Raw genomic sequence first — 17,370 nt, 5'->3', positions numbered from 1 at the left:
TTTTTTCACTCCATCATATATGAGAAGCCCACTAGCCATTGTGAGCTGCAATTTTGTAATGCTCTACATTCTTAGCTCTATTTTCAAAGCTGAGAATGTAGTCATAGGATATTTTGGGGTTTTGAGGTGTTATTTTGAGTTGGCAACAGAGATGGTAATGCCAAAAGAAATATTAAGAGATCAGCAAGACATCTTGAAGGTGAAGATAGAGCAGGACAAATGCAATAACAATATGAGGTGCAATAAATTTCTTCATTTGCCGAAAAGCACTCAGAGACAAATGAATACTCATTGCTGCACCTGGATGTGAGGAAGTCGTAGGTTTACCAGATACATCCACATTGGCTCTGAAACAGTGGATGACCAGATATTCTGAGGCAGATTGAGGGTATGACAGAAGGACTTGATAGTGCATTTACCAGGGCTAGGGAATGCTGGCATGACACTGATCAACAGCGCAGTTATTTTGCTGGCTTCCCCATCTTGAATAACTAAAGAGAAAAAGAAACAGAAGATGAGAGCTTGCTGGTTTGTGCTCATCCAGAGAGATAAAAGATTGAAAGGAGAAGACTGAGAATCTGGAGATCACAGAAGGAGTTTATCCACTTCTGTTTCTGATCTGTAGACTTGAATTCAGACAAGGCACAGTAGGACCACAAGCTTACCTACTGGTTAGTCAAAGAGGGAGAACATGGGATTTTCTGCTGAGATGAGAAGAGGAAGGCCCCTGCAGCGCTGGAGGCACCAATATCTGCTTAGCAGAGGAAAAAAGTAGTTTGGAGTTTAAAAAGGCTGAAATGCTGGAAGATGTGTGGTAGAAAGCCTTGGGGTCTGCCCCCTCAAGGATTGAAGCAGACCACCACTAAGCACGGTGTAGCTGTGAGCAGGAGTTGCAGAGGAGAGAATGCATACAACACCCCACACTAAGGAGCAAATGACACGTGGTGTAGCGAGATTTCTACAGAGGATGTCACTGATGGTCGTGGGAGCAAAGGCAGGATGATAAAAAGGAGGATGACGAAATGGAAATTGCCTCATCTGAAGTGGACATAAAATGTTACAAAGTGTTAATGTGCTTGATATCATAAAGCGGAAAATCACCAGATAAGTGTTCTTTGTAAAAGCTGATACCTGACCTCTCAGGCTACTGGAACTACATGTTTTGACATGTGCATCAAGTTGAAGATATCAAGTCTGTCAAGGTAAACATGGTAGTTCTGTACCCAGATCCCAGGAAAGTCAGCTACTAATAAAGGAAGGAAGGGTCAGGGAAGAAGGAGACTCTCCTGACTGACAGCAAAAGGCATTAACAGGCAGAGATGTCAAGCAGATTTTAAAGCAAAGATTTGAAAATAGGGCTATAAAGAAAAGACAAGAAAAACTGCAACGTGGGCTGAATGTGAGAGAGTTTAGTAAGCCAGAACTTTGAAGTAGATGTGCACGCTCCCCTTTATAGAAAACTCCCAAAGAAAACCAAAACACAAAACTCAAAAAAGGCAGAATTAATTTGATTATAAATTAGTACGCTTCTTAAATGGTAAACTCAAAGTTACTGGGTCCTACAGAATAGAAATGAGAGGCTTATAACATTTCCTCTCTCGTTGTCTGTGTCCATCTGATTGGAGAACCACGCTTCCCATTTAAGTCTCAGCCAAGTCTCTGGTTTCTTGAATTGCAGCAGGCTCTGGTTGGCCTCCACAGTTCTTAGCTGTGCCTTCTCTCCATCGTCTCTAAGACCTGCCTGATTTGCTGCTCCCCTCTGCAGCCTCAGGTTGAGGACCAGGCTGGCAGTTCCTTGCCTCTCTGGCTTGTGTCCTGTGCTGTGCCATGCACACAGACGCGCTCGCCCCAACATCCTCAGCTCATTCCTGTTCACTCTTCTTAACCCAAGTAGAGATAAAAACACATGAAGCAAATCCCATGTCACAGAGGTTGATAGCAGCAAAGTTCAGTAACAGTCTTCCATCCCTGGGAAGGTCAGAACAAAAATCCAGAATCATTCAATGCTAAAAAGAGTCCTTCCAGTCCTACAACTTACTTTTTAAAAGCATGTTAATATTCTTCTGTTTTGAATAGATGAAGTGAACTTTCATGTATGCATAGAAATCCTTTCCTCCAAAAGTGGACCATTCAGTGGATAAAGAACTGACTGGACGGTCGCTCTCAAAGAGTTGCAGTCAACAGCTCAATGTCCAAGTGGAAAGCAGTGACAAGTGGCATTCCTCAGGGGTCGATACTGGGACCTGTACTATTCAACATCTTTGTCGCAGACATGGACAGTGGGATCAAGTGCACCCTCAGCAACTTTGCCAATGATACCAAGCTGTTTGGTGAGGTAGACACGCTGGAGGGGAGGGGTGCCATCCAGAGGGACCTGGACAGTCTGGAGAGGTGGGCCCAAGCCAGTCTCATGCAATTCAACAAGGCCAAGTGCAAGGTCCTGCATCTGGGTCGGGGAAATCCCAAGCACAAATACAGGCTCAGTAGATGGAGAACGGCCCTGAGGAGAGGGACCTGGGCGTGCTCATTGACCAGAAGCTCAGCATGAGCTAGCAATGTGCAATCGCAGCTCAGAAGGCCAACCGTATCTTGGGCTGCATCAAAATAAGTGTGGCCAGCAGGTCAAGGGAGGTGATTCTGCCCCTCTACTCCACTCTCCTGAGACCCCACCTGGAGTACTGCATCCAGCTCTGGAGTCCCCAGCATAAGAAAGACATGGACCTGCTGGAGCGTGTCCAGAGGAGAGCCATGAGGATGATCCGAGGGCTGGAGCACCTCTCCTGTGAGGAGAGGCTGAGACAGTTGGGGCTGTTCAGCCTGGAGAAGAGAAGGCTCCGGGAAGATCTTATTGCCTCCTTCCAGCACCTAAAGGGGGCCTACAGGAGAGCTGGGGAAGGACTTTTTACTAGGGCATGTGGTGATAGGACGAGGGGGAATGGCTACAAACTGGAAGAGGGCAAGTTTAGACTTAGGCAACCTGGTCTAGTGGGATGTGTCCCTGCCCATGGCAGGAGGGTTGGAACTCAATGATCTTCAAAGTCCTTTCCAACCTAAACCATTCTATGATTCTATGATTCTATGAAATGCCACAAATGTTCTGAAAGGCCTGGCTGTATGTCATGTATTTGATCTTGTAAATACTTTGCTCTAGGAAGTTTATATTTAATTATTCAACTGAGTTGAACAGGGTCTGCATTATATAAGGGCACATTAATTTCACATATTACAGCATCTGTGACTTGTAGCTAAGGTTAGAAACAGGAGTTGTGATATTCTTGGGTAGATAATAACCAGGCAGATAAGGGTACTTAAACATTGTCTCAAAAATAAATAATTGGATCGTTCTGACAAATTACTGAAACAAAAAGAAAATGGTATGGATAGGATGAACAACAAGCCAGAAATAGAGTCCTGTGGGACTCAACTGATAGGGGGAAAAAAATACAACTTGAAGGAACAAAACCTGTAACTTGCAACTTAGCAATGAACTGTAAGTGGCATAGATCAATTCCAGTTGGTCCTAGCATTTTCACTAAACATTTTTAAAAGAAGTCTGTAGTTTATGGCATCAAACTCAGCAGAAATATAAAGGCATGCTAATACATAACATATATCCCTGAATCAGAAGAGCAAACAAGATCAAAGCATAACTTCAAAAAGTTCTGTCTCTTCTGAAGCCAACTTGGACGCATTTATCGTGAAGATCGTGTGTTTGGAGGCGTGACTGAAGCTGTAGCGGCTTTCTGTACAACAGTCTTTACTCTTGACTGCTTGAGCTGCCATTTTAGTGGGTTGGCTGAGCATGTGTTCTGAAAACTCAATGCCATTGTTTTGCCCTTGGTATCGTGTGAACGTAATTGACGGATGTCGTTTCTGGGCATTTGATATCTTTTATGCATGGTTTATTTTTCCTTTGCTGGTTTAATTTGTACATTGGCAGTATAGTAACTTTAATGGTAAGAAAAAGAGGGAATCCCAGCACATTCTGCATCAAAACAGAATAGATCAGAAAGGGTGCCAGAGAGGGGAAAATAGGTAATTAGTGAAAACAAGGGAGCTAAGATTTTTCACATTTCTAATTTTCTTACTGTGCAAATATTATGTACACAGTTGTAATAGGAATTGTTTGCAATTTACTTTGGTCATAGGCAGAAAGAAGGCTACCCTTCACTGTCTTTGAAATCTTATTCTAGAACTAGCAATAGCACGTTAAAAATAAGCCTCAGAAAAAAGCTTTCTTTGTTTGAAGTGTTTTTAAAGTGTTGTAAATTTCAAATCCATATGCTTTTTTCCATAAATAAGTAACAAGTTGTTTAGTTTTTAGTCATTAGACAAGTATTTTAGTCATCAAGAGAAGAATTAAGAAAAAAAAATGTTAGTATTCTTATTGAAATCTTAGCATTTTCATTAACATGAGGAACAAAAAAATATTGACTTACATAGGAAGAAAGCATATCATCAGAAATATTTTGTTTAGACAGCATTGCTGATGAATAGCATGTGTCATAGCCAACTATGCTGAGATGTATGGAATATTTGATGCCCAGGTTGATCTGCTTTGCCAAAAACATAAGGCTCTGATAAGTCGTTAGAGAGATTGCAACATAACATTTTAGACCAAAATGGAAAACTATTCCTCATCAACTTACATTATGCATATGGGTTTGCAGATAGCACATCACAAAAAATTGATATTTCCTGAAGCCTAAAGGAAAGAATTCCTACACATTTGCAACTTAAAGTATACTCTTTTCTGACACAAAATTAGTGATAATGAACTTGTGATAAGTATTTTTCCTATAGACCTTATGTGTGATGACTGTGTTCTAAGGACTTTTCCCATGTAGGGGCCAGGAGTCCTTAATCACTTGAAAAGTGATTGGGAAATACTTAGTGTAAGAAAAAAAAAAAACAAACCATAATCAGGCAGCCTGTCATTTAACTTCAGTAATGGGATGGTATGGCTGTAAATAGCTTTCAAAGTCATGGCACAAAGAACATTTTGGGAAGGTACTTTCAGATTTGGAATGACTGGGGAGGTCTGGGTTAAGAAGTTTTGAGCCATCTTCACTTCCTAACATCTTTGATCTTCCTTGTACTTCCTTCATCCTACTGGGCAGTCATATCTTTGGAGAATAAAAAATCTCTCAATATCTGATATTGGCATCTTGGATGTCACAACACTGATAAAATGAGGAGGGCATTCAGTAGCGAAGATCATAGTTAGAATTTCCGTAGCAGTGCCCTTTCTAAGGCAGCTTGTGAGAGGATGCTTCTTTCAGTGCAGTCCTGCAGAGGTGTGGTACATACATGTCACAATGTAGGGCTGTTTTAAAAATGACAATCTATTTCAGTAGACTAAGAAAATCTGGTGTAAAATCTTAATAATTGCTGTGGAACCCTGAAATACACCTCTTCTAGCTTCCAGTAATAAAAGTTTATGTAAAAGGTTGTCTCTTAGTCATTTTCTACCACTTTATCCTGTTTTAACCTGATTACAGTCTGCTAGTACTTTATAGAGACAGAGCAGCAATCTCAGTGCCACATATGATTACTGATGTCTCTTCTTCTGCCTTTCTTAATTGTCTTGCACACATTTTCCCTCCTTTAGTCCTCTACATAAATGAGAACCTATCCCTGGGATCCGGGAAAGGGTTATGTGATTCTTCTGCTACGTGACTTGAGGCTTAGGTGCTCACACTCAGTATGAAGAGGGGAAAATGGACAGTATTGGCTCCAGAGATAGCTGGGTCAATCTGGCTGGTTCAGTGAAGGGTGTAAGAACAGTGTGTCTTTTGAGAATGGAAGGCAACTGAAAAAGTAGAAAGCCTAGGAAAAAAAAACCCCACAACCTTATCTGGAAAGTTTATATAAGCTACAATTGCAAACATTGGCAGGTCCAAAGTTTGGACTTCGTGCATCTAGCACTAACTTATCATCAATCCCCCATTTTTGCTTCTTCTTTCTTGTTGACTTTGGCTCCTTTTCTTACTATCTGTCACTTAGAAGACCTTGCCAGTTACATGCCTTTTCTTAATGAATGTAATTGCATTAATTTATTTCCATTAAAAAAAATCTATGCACAAGGAAAATAATTCAATGCAAAATAGCATTTGGAACCCCATAGGTTAATAAAATCTTCTCTACATAAAAACACACATTCAAGCAGCTGCTAGCCTGCCCCTTTCTTGGAAAGGGGACAGCTGGAGGTGTCAGCCATTCAAGCCGTCAGTTTTGGGGCTTACTCTCATTTATAAAATGGGGAGGCAAACCTCAATAGGATCTAAGGTATTCCAGGCCAAGAGGCTGCAGGATTTGCTAAGAATAGTACTATCTGCATATCGCTGCTCTGTTCATACCCTGCACCTCCAGACACGCTTAGAATTTGCCAACTTTGAAAGGAGAAATTAGTAATATACCAATGGGCTGACAAGCTCTGGCAGCTGTTTGCACGGGGCCTGCCAGCAGGTCAGTGGGATATTGCCAGAGAAGCTGAATTCCAGATGAGAAGGCAGGAAAGGAGGAAGGATTTTTGCAGAGCTCTGATTCTAACTTCAAAAGAAAGCAAATTTTAACTGGCATATGGGCGAATGCGCTGGATTAATAGTAGTAAGGCAAACCTAAATGTCACCCGTCTAGAAAAGAATAACCTGCAAAATTACTGATGACAGTGGATACACTTTCTTCAGCCAGCAGCATATTGCTCTTTTCTCACTCAGGCAGATTATGACAACCGTTCCTCTGATATGGCCCGTGAGTGAGTGAACATCATTTTAATGGACTACCCGCGGTGGACAGCCAGCACAGATTTGCACTTCCAAGCCCAGCAGGTAGTGAACTCTAAAGGAACATTTCACACTGGCCATTAAGCATCCAGCGTGACCACAAAACTGAGGTGACACAAGGAAAAAGCAATTCCCTGGGAATATGGATCATGTTTTGCAGCTAGCTGCAGATAAAATAACTGGCTTCTGCTGTAGCCCGCTATTATCTGTGGGGTGCTAAAAAATCCTCTCCCTAGGATTTTAAGTTTCTCTCTGCATGACTGTAGTTAATGACTGGACTCCGTGGGGTGTTCTTTGTTTAGTGACTGAATATCCCTACTGCTAACAAGTTGTGTTTTGTGTTGTTGGTTTTTTGTTTGTTTGTTTTTAATTTAATGCATAGAATTATAGAACTGTGTAGAAAATTATTTTTTTGTTGAAGTTTCTTCCAGGCATATGCAACTTTCTGAAGTTAATTATTATAGTCTTATGAATCTACTGCAGAAATTATCCATAATCCACAAACCAGAAATAAACAAAATTGATTATTCGATATCGTCCTTAAACTAATGTTTTCCCACTGGGAAACCTATACAGATGTTTCTGCTGTTTACTTTTGGCCAAGAGGGATATACGCATCCTAAAAGTTTAGCCAATGTGAAGTTTTAAAATATTTTATCAAAGTTGGATGTCTTTGAAGTGAAATGTACATAGTAATATCTTTGAACCAAACAAAAATAAAAATTCAAATCTCTATGTTTAATGTCCATTTGCGGTCTTAGTCCTGGGAGTCTACTAGACATACGTGGTGAAAATATCAGCTAAAATCAGACTGAATTTTTTAAATTAAAATTAACTTATAATTCAAATAACTAATGATGAATCTTCATATTAAAGAGCTATCAGCCATAAAATGGAGTGCATAATGAAAAATGGCACATTCCATTGTCTTGTGTGATAGAGCAGCTTCTTGCCCTGAGAATTAGCTTCACATGAATTTTAAGTCAAACTTCAATTTTTATACTGTATAACATGTCTTGGATTGCAAAAGAAAAAGCTTCAGCTAAATAGGTTTGAGGAGTTCATCTCAAAACTTGTTGGATGGTGCTATTAACTATATTTTCTTTGTCAGACAAAGACATGTCTATGTTGTCAATCATTAATCCATATTGACTTCATTTCTTTCTCCAAAAGATTTGTTGGTAGGAGGACAAGTTAGTTACTTTAAATTCTCTCACTGCTTACAGTTTCAGATGATGCTTGTGATTGTTAAGAGGAGCAATGTGTGGTTCTGAAGTGGTGAATTATCTCAAAAACATACTTTCTAACTCCTTCTATCATGTCCAGAGTAAAAAAAAAAAAACCAAACAAAAAAAACCCCAAACAAAAAAACAACAACCCTTCAGAGAGCAGGGAAAACTGAAGTATATAACCCCAAAAGCAATTTATATCACTATGGACACAATTTATTCCAAAAAATGAACCACTAACTATGTCTTAAATTGGACATCTATGTATTTGAAAAATCAGCTTTTACAAAAAGGTGTCTGCAAATATGTCTCTTTCTAAGGGTTCGGTCCCCTTAGTGCTTAAGTCAAATTTGATGTACGTTATTTTATTTAGTGACAGCATGCTGAAGGAGAGCTGCAACATGAAAGGAATCCAGTATACAGAGGAGGTGCAGATAGGCCAGGGCAGGCACACAGGCTGGGCTTGCTCTTCAGCATTATGTCCTGCTCAGAGAGTTTAAAGAAAAAAACTCTTGCGGCTAAGGTGATGCTGTGCGATTGAAGTACATCATGTTCAGTTTTCAGACAAGCTACCCCTTTCCTGGACTCAAGAGGAGAGGCAACTAAAATCAACAGGAGCATTTCCACAGATTTCAGAGGATATTATTTCATCAGTCCTTCAATCTCTAAGCCTCATTTCCCCATCCCCTCATTCTGGATGCGCACTCTTTCTTTCGTTGTTTACCTAGGACATACGTTGCTTGGGAAGGAGCTGTTTCTTATTAGGTGCTCATACAGTGATTAACACAGTAAGGATCTAAATTCTGCTTAGAGCTTTTGATATATGCCTATATATAAACAAATGAAGGCAGTTGCTTTCCATGTGACCAAAGAATCCTAACATGCTGTGAATTTGTTAGCTCTGCACGAGTCTGCAAAAAGCCTTTCTGAATCAATAGAAAAATAAGTTTCTCCATCAACCTGCTTTTAGATTTCTAGGGTAGCTTGGACATATGGTTTCTTGAAGCTTCTTAAAATCTTACCAAAAATAACAAGATACAAACTCAGACTCAAATGTCTTATTTTAAAGTCATGGTGACCGTAGAAGGAACTAAAAAATTATCAAGGGCAGATATCCCCACATTATTTCTGACACAGAAATCTTGAGAGGAAGTGGAAGGATTCTGCAAAGGCTTCCTGTCCCCACAAGTTCCTCCAGAGAAGATGCTGTGGTTTTTTTTTTAAATTAAGTTTTCACCTGTTGATTCTTATCTCAGTGGACACCCCTGTGGTTTTCCTTGTTGTGTTACATCCCTGCGATTCCATTGGTTTGTAAAAGTTTAGGTGAAATTAGGTTCGTGAGCTAAACTGTTTCCACTGCCTACATTTCTAAAAACAGATTGAAAATGAATTATGGAGTATATGCTGAGATTGCCCTAAAGGGAAGCAGCTACATCACCCCGCAGTGGTTTCTGTTTACGTACTCTGCAGATCCTTGAGTGCTCCTTTTGTGCACACACTGGCAGGACTGCGCGTGTCTGGTTAGCCAACTGGTAGCCTGTCTTGCCAGGCACAGGGCTAAAGGGACCCCAAAGAAGACAGAGCACAGAGCCTTCTGTAAGCAGCTTCCACAGCATTTTTACCTACTTGTTTATTTCTCGTACGCAAACCTGTGCATGTGCTTACTATTTTATTTTTAACATAATTTGTCCATATTTCTTTTTCAGTTGGCATATTTTCATTTCCATTTGTTCATTTCTGGAACTGTTGTATTTTCAGTTGATTTCATAGGTGGACTTGACACATACTCCTACCGACAGCCCCCCCAGGAACATGTTGAGTTAAAGCCCGTAAAGCCTGTAGGTAAGGTTCTGGTCCTACGGACCACATTAATCCTTCTAACTGGACTGAAAGCTAACCTTCTCCTGAAATAATTTTGGCATCAGGTTACTAATAATTTAATTATCTTTTAATTAGAACTTAATTAAAAATTAATCCGCATAAAACATGGGAGTAAGGACACTTTGTCATCGATGACATATCTGCTAAAGCAAGGATTAGTATATATCACCATGTCTGCCATGTCGTGCCTCGGCTTAACGCAAGGAGAGGCTCTCAGTGAAGGATGGAATTGCTTCCCTGCTGACTTTTTAGCAAGAAAAGAGCTGGTTTATGGTTGCTGCTGCTGCAGAAACCTTAATGAGATTAACCCATTTATGGAAAAGCAGAAGCTTTTACATTTGTCTAGCTACCGAAAGAAAAATGTTTGCTGAAAAACTGCTAGTCAGCTTAAAATCTACCTATTTGTAGAGTTTCACTGGAAGTTCATGATCTCTCTATCATCACTTATCTGCTCCCACCATGAAAATCACATGTTTTCATAGACTGTTGTTACTCTGCAACCTAATGAGTAACTTTGGATGCATATCTATTCATTTTATTTGCAATAAATTGAGATATCGGGAGACATTGCTAGTACATATATTTTGGCAGAAGCTCAGATACCTTCAAGTAGATGATATTTCAAAGTATGAGTGGTAAAACAGAAGTTATCCATTTAGAAAGTCTTCATGCTTGTAAGATGTTGCCCTGATGCTTTCTGTCTTTAAATTTACCTTCGGCCTGTCATGCATCTTAAATATAACATGAAATCCATATGCAGCTACTTGACTGAAACTGATTTAATGACTTACTGTATTTTACTTACCAGTTAACAGAATTGTAATGGGTTTGAAGGTTTTTCCTGGTGTATAAGTGTGCATGTGCTGGGAATTTTAATTTAAAGTGGACACTTGCTAACCAAATGTTTTGTGTGGGCACTTGACACCTGGACTTTGCTTGTGACTTTATTAATTTTTGCATGTTTTTTTAAATATATTTCATTCATGTTGCAGTTTACAGTTTGTAGAAATAAACACAGACAAAATTTCAGTCAATTTTAGTGAGTAAATATTGTATGATTATGAAGGCCTAAAAAAGAGAAAAGCCCTATCTCACTATGATGGTGTATGTTAGAATAGGAAGAAATATCAGGTTAAGACAACAAAATGAAACAATGAACAGTTTGACATAGCATTAAGTACACCCTCTACACTGGAATCTGCGTTTTCAGTAATAATTCATTAAATGCCAATTTTGCTGCATTTTCTGTGGGAAAGATGACAGCAAAATGGGGTTTTGACCATTCTGAATAAACTATTAGAGAGTGAAGAAGCAAAATTGGTATCCAGGAGGAAGAAAGCCACAGCTACAACATTTATATGTCTCCATAAAAGATTTTTATCTCTAAACCCATATTGAGGTTAATTTTAAAGTATTAGGTGAATAAATCTTTACCACTTTCTTAGCAAACTTACTATAACTAAAGGAGAGGAAAAAAGGACATTTTCACAAAGGACTTACACGTATGTTCCTGCAAAATCTGTTCATTAGTTTTGCAGCAGAAAAGTCTCAGAATCTGAGAATTTGTTCTTTGGTAGCAGATTTTGGCTAAGTAGCTCAAAGGATTTTGGGGCTCTTGCTGAGCTTGCAATACTGGAGAATAAATCACATCTTCCCATTCCCGTGTATTCTTGCATAATTGGGAGGACCCTCTCTGGCCTCTTTATTGCTGCTAGAAATATAAAACTGGAAGACAAATTATATTGTGTTTTCTTCTTTATTGATGTTTTGGTTTTATGCATTGAAAGATAGAGAGGATCTTTACCTAAGCAGGGAGGAAAAATACTATCAGCGATCAAAGTCTGAATTAAAAGCCAAATTGCTGGAAACAATTTGAATGGTCAGTTGATTGTGCCAGAACTTTGCAGGTGTTTATCTCTCTGCAGCACATCAGCCTTCTTGACTTCTTTTGATGAGTTAACTGCTATCTGTATCAGTTATATATAGCCTGAGAATCCATAGTATCCCTAAGAAATGTGACTTCTGGTATCCAGGCTGTGAAAATCTCCATTTCTGTTCTCATAGAATTGAATGTGAATAATTACAGAATCACAGAATCACAAAATGGTCAGGGTTGGAAGGGACTTCTGGAGATCATCTAGTCCAACCCCCCGCCAGAGCAGGGTCACCTACACCAGGTTGCACAGGATGGTGTCCAGGCGGGTTTTGAACATCTCCAGAGTGGGAGACTTCACAACCTCTCTGGGCAGCCTGTTCCAGTGCTCTGCCACCCTTAAAGTAAAGAAGTTCCTCCTCATGTTAAGATGGAACTTCCTGTGTTCAAGTTTGTGCCCATTACCTCTTGTCCTATCACTGGGCATCACTGAAAAAAGACTGTTCCCATCCCCCTGGCACCCTCCCTTTAAGTATTTATAAACGTTAATAAGATCCCCCCTCAGTCTTCTTTTCTCTAGACTAAAAAAAAAGACCCTCAGCCTTTCCTCATAAGAGAGATGTTCCAACCCCCTAATCATCTTTGTAGCCCTAATTGTCCTTGTTTGATACATTCAAAGTCTTAATAAAGGTTACAGATTCTTGCCATCCTTACCACTTTACTCATGGGAAAAATTAGAGCGGTGCTTGTTATAGATGAAAGCTTGGCTATATTTCCCTTTTCCTCACCACCTCTATTTCCCTTATTTAGTTCATAAATTAACTAAACAGAGCCCATTGAAAACACAAGGTCTTGTGGCCTCATCAAAACTATGCAGAAGGCATTCTAGTTTTGGTGAGTACTCATATTCAGTATAATGTCTGCTTAGTGCTGATATAATTATTAATGATTAGCAAGTCTAGGATTAGTTTTCCTTTTCACTCCTGAGAAGAGGTTAAATTTGAACTTGTTCTCACGGGGAATATTTTTTAATGCAAATATGAATGATCATAGCTTGTCTGTTTGCTCTTCATTTTGCCTACAACTCCATTAGGCTACCAGACAAGGAGAAGCAGGATCTCTGCCCTGAACACAGTTTCAGTTAAGATGTGTGTCAGGCACGAGACAACAGAGTGTGAGTGGAAAAAAATCCATCAAGTTCTCACTGTGACTAAGGCACATGGACTATAAAGACGACTGTTGTGTTTTCCTCTATTTCAAGCCAAGTATCAACAGTCAGGTCTCTTGTTAGTAATTAGAATTGCTTCATATATGGCTACACAGAAAAGAGAAAAGCATGGGGATTAGAAGGAAAAAAAAATGTGGTTTGTTTTTTTTATCATTATTATTGTTAGTGGTTTGCAGAAGTTAAAGTTTACATGTGCCTTATTCTTGTTTGGATATGTCTGAACCAGTGCTAGTATAGCTTTGTGCAACCCTGTCTGGACAGATGCTGAATCCCTAGTTCCAATTAGGGATGCCCCTACCATCTCTAGGGACATTGCCAACTTCTGCTCATGGGACTGATTCAGCGTCTGAGAAACTCTGGCAGTGGAGAGGTCACCCCTCCGCGATAGGTCTGTGTGGCCCCGTCCTGTTTGTATCTTCTCCTGAGACTCTACCCAGTGTAAAATTGCTATGAAAGACCATCATAGATTTTCCAAGATCATGCACGTGAACATGGTTTACAGGGAGTCATGTGAGAATACATAGATTCAGCAGGCCTATGGTTGTGGTGAGGACTACAAATAGTGTGAGTCCAGCTCAGATGCACATATTTGTAATCAGGTCATGTCTGAATTTTATCACCTAGTGAAAATACATCTTACACTGTTAGAATATATTATGCTAAAAAGAATCTATGATTATGTGAGTTTCAGACATGTTTCTCCACTTGTGGGATTTTTTTCACCAAATGTTTTTTACCTTTGTGGTACAACAATACAAAGCTACCGCTTTGTCCTTAGCCATTCATTCTTGACCTTATAGGTGGGTCTTACAGCTGAGGAAATTAGTGACCAGAGGTCACTACTTACTCGTTAGTCACTAACGAGTAAGCTGATGTGAATTTACATCTCGCAAATTAGAAGGTAAACAGAATAGGTTTTAATTTGTAATTCCTATATTCTGCTTTTTAGGTCGAAGTAAGTAATGAATATGGACTCAAGACTTCTGCTGCTGTAGCTGAAGCTGAAGCAACAGATTTTAGAAGAAAAGACCACCCTTGTGACTCATCGTTCTGGAAGAAACCCACCATCCGTTTCTCACGGCATGTGGATTGTTCTTCCCACAGGCTCAGTGTCATTATCAGCATCGTTATTTCGTAGATCCTTGTAGATGATCTTGAATTTTTGAATAATTTACTTATATGGACACTTGTAAATTGTAAATTTTTTTCTTTTTTAATTTCAATATTTTTACAACATTTAGTGTTAAGGCATGAAAACAAAACAACCTGTGAAAACTAGGAGAAAGGTGCGTCTTTCTCAAAAAAGTCAGTATTTTTGGACTGATATAATCATACTGTGCCTGGTCAAGATTGTGTCAGTAAACAGTAATTTTGACTCCAAAATAGGCAGCGGGAGTCAAACCCTAACAGTGTACAAGAGATCATTTCAGTGCTGTATTTTGAAATCACATTGTCCACTCCTTGCATTGTTTGAACTGCTGTATGCAGTAGGAATTGATCTATGACTCTTCTTACCCAGATGTTCCAGCACTAATGTACTCATCTAATTACTGCAATTCATATATGGCTCCTTCTCCTTTCCTAATCTCTTTTGCCCACCACCACTATCTGTCTCTGATTTGAAGAGAAGTAGGACGACCGCTCTATGGATGTCGGTCTCTAGGAACCTTTACATCCAGAGCTCTTCAGATGTCTGTGACTTGCACATTTTTAAACCCTTTGCCTCCCTTCTCCCAGGAAGAAGCCAAGCATGAATGTACAGTGCAAGGCACCAACTGAAGCCTTAGAAGCCTCTGGGGACTAATTTTGCTCTTAATTTAATAGTGAACAAGCAAACCTGAAAATGTGTGTAAAAATTTGTAAAGTTATTTGTAAATACTTCTAGACAAAGAACATGTATGTAACTCCGTGGTATTTTGTTTTCTATTCTGTCACCACTAGCATAAAGTGATACACAAAACTATTTTCTCTGGGGAACTGGCAGTCTTTTTAACAGAACACTTTGTTTCTTTCTTCTTAATTACTGTATGAAGTGCTGTGCACAGTTTTATGCCCCAGAGAGTTACATCTCACTGCAGAGCCTGTGTGCCTCAGCATTCAGCAGAAAATTCATCAGGGTTTTGGGGCTGTTTTTGGTTGTGCGCTTGCTCATTTTATGGTTTCTTTGCTGGGGCTCTCAGGAAGGACGTTCCTTCCGATATGTGTATCTCCTCTCCACAAGAAGCTAAGCAGAGGTCCGCTAAGTTCCTTCATAAATATCCTAAACAGTCTTCCGCTAGTAATTTCTGGTCCAGCAACATTTAGATCCTAAATTTGCGGTCTTCTCTTGAATCATGTATTTTCAAGCCTGAGCAGATGAGAGCTAGAAAAAGTCTTGTCTTGATTCTTTCCCTTCTAAAGATTATTTGCGTAATTTATCGATACAAACCTAATGGGGATGCTCATACACACAAAGGAGGTAGTCTCTATCATTTTTAGGTGACCGGGCTATTGTGGTGTATCCCCCTGTTTCCCAGCTAGTTAAATCAAAGACCTCACTGTCTTTGGAGAAAACACAATCTGAGTACAGGTTAACCTTGCTGAAACTGAGTATGAAGTAAGTGTTAAGACAAAGTCAATGGAAACAACAGCTTAAATAAAACCCTTTCTCAGTATTCCTAGGACTGGATATACCTCAAATGGTATGTTTCTGTGTGCGAAGTCAGACTGTGCCAAAAAGAGGGATGCTTTGTAGGAAAATAATGCCATCTGTCCTTGTGTGTTTGTGTGTTCCCTCATACACTCTTTTCCCCTATAATCTACAATACTGCAAAGTACTGGGTTTCTTCCATCTTGAAGAACTCAGCACTAAAAACCAGGTAGTTTTTCACAAAACTAACATGAATAATATCATTTTTGAGGCATCATGAAGAAGATACAGTGTGAATTGCTTTATAGCTGTAATATTTTAACAAGGTGAAAACATTTTTATCGACTTCTGTAATATTTCAGTTCAGCTTAGCATGACAGATTATTTCATTTCTGTATATGATGCGTCGAACAGTGACGATGTCTACCAAGGCAGTGCCTGCAGCCCTCTGTGTTTGTGACAGCTCCAGAGCTCGGGATATCTGAGTGCAGGTCTGACAGTATCCAGAAGCTGCCTTGTTTCAACTTTCTCAATTACAGAGAGGGATCAGGATGTGGGCATCTAGCATGATGATTCCTGTGACCAATGTGGTTCCCATTTGGGCTTTACATTTCTGCATTAATTTTGCTGCATTAATCATTATGGGCAGGCAGATCAAAGGCCTCTGACCAAACCCAGCGCTACCCTCAGGACCAGGCGGGAGGAAAGGGAAGGAGAGCTACATCCCCACCAGTTGCACAGATTCACACTCTGTTCTGGCAGAGCTTTGGAAGCGTGTATTTAATTTTTTACCAAGACAGACACTTTCTGCTGGACCGTGTTTTACAAATTTGTCTAAACAGGTCTAAACCCTGCCTTTCTGTTGAGTCCTTCAGGTTTTCAGCTTGCTAATGAAGAATCGTGTACATGCCACAAAAATTCTGCTAAGGCAGAACCTGACTTCTCTTCCATCTGAAATATCGATCACATTTTAGCTGGTGAACGCAAACCAGTATAACCCAAATACGCTTAAAATCTCGGAATCATTACCAATACAGCGAGTCTGCCATCTGTTTCACTTAATGAACAGAACGATCCTGATTGAGAGGAATTTGTCTTCGTTAGAACAAACCAAAATGAATGCTGCAATGCTGAAGGAAACTGTCGTTCTTTTCTAAATTGAGATACAAAAAATAGTACAAATCAATCTGTACATGTTGGGGAAAGAAAACTTGAGAATAATAAATGGATTTGAATGTTAATTGCTGTGTTCTCCAATATAGTAGAACATATTGGCTAACATTTTTGTAGGGAGCCTTGAGCAATAATTCCTTTATTTTTACAACACGTAGTTTCAGTGAGGTGTTAGGAGAGTCCCAGATCAGCTAGCTACATCGGAAATAAGTGTTGGCTTTCTGAATAAACTTGGATAGTTTTCTTAAGCTCAACTGTGACATGCAATTTCAGGAAATGACTAGGTCTGTACTGCAAAACAGAATTTGCTGACAATCCCAAAACCTCAGAGCAGATTATCAGTTGGTATAAACTGTTCTGGTGGCATTAATGAGTCATGCTGTAACAACTTAGAGTAGCTGAAGATTTGTCCTTCAAACTTTTAGACTTTTTTTCCTTTCTCCATGTTTCTGCTTAATTCAAGTTTTACAGAGAATCAGATTTGCAATGGTACTTTGACTGACAGCAAAACTGGAGATACGGCTGCAGAAACATGGCACTACACGTTCACTAAGGACTGAGCCAGGTACCCC

General features: G+C 39.6%; 1 protein-coding gene across 1 annotated transcript in view; it reads left to right on the top strand.

The window, feature by feature from the left end:
* Positions 1–14,374, top strand: part of NKAIN3 (Na+/K+ transporting ATPase interacting 3) — a 205,971-nt gene extending 191,597 nt beyond the window's left edge. Inside the window, exon 7 of the mRNA XM_009889790.1 lies at positions 13,946–14,374. Coding sequence (XP_009888092.1) covers positions 13,946–13,959 — 14 coding nt within the window. The 3' untranslated portion in view covers positions 13,960–14,374. The remainder of the gene's footprint in view (positions 1–13,945) is intronic.
* Positions 14,375–17,370: the final 2,996 nt, after the last annotated feature.

This window comes from Charadrius vociferus, unplaced genomic scaffold, assembly GCF_000708025.1.
Source record: "Charadrius vociferus isolate BGI_N301 unplaced genomic scaffold, ASM70802v2 scaffold167, whole genome shotgun sequence".
Taxonomy (NCBI): Eukaryota; Metazoa; Chordata; class Aves; order Charadriiformes; family Charadriidae; genus Charadrius; species Charadrius vociferus.
The sequence above is the reverse complement of the archived record's forward strand: the minus strand, read 5'-3'. Positions and strand labels throughout refer to the sequence as shown.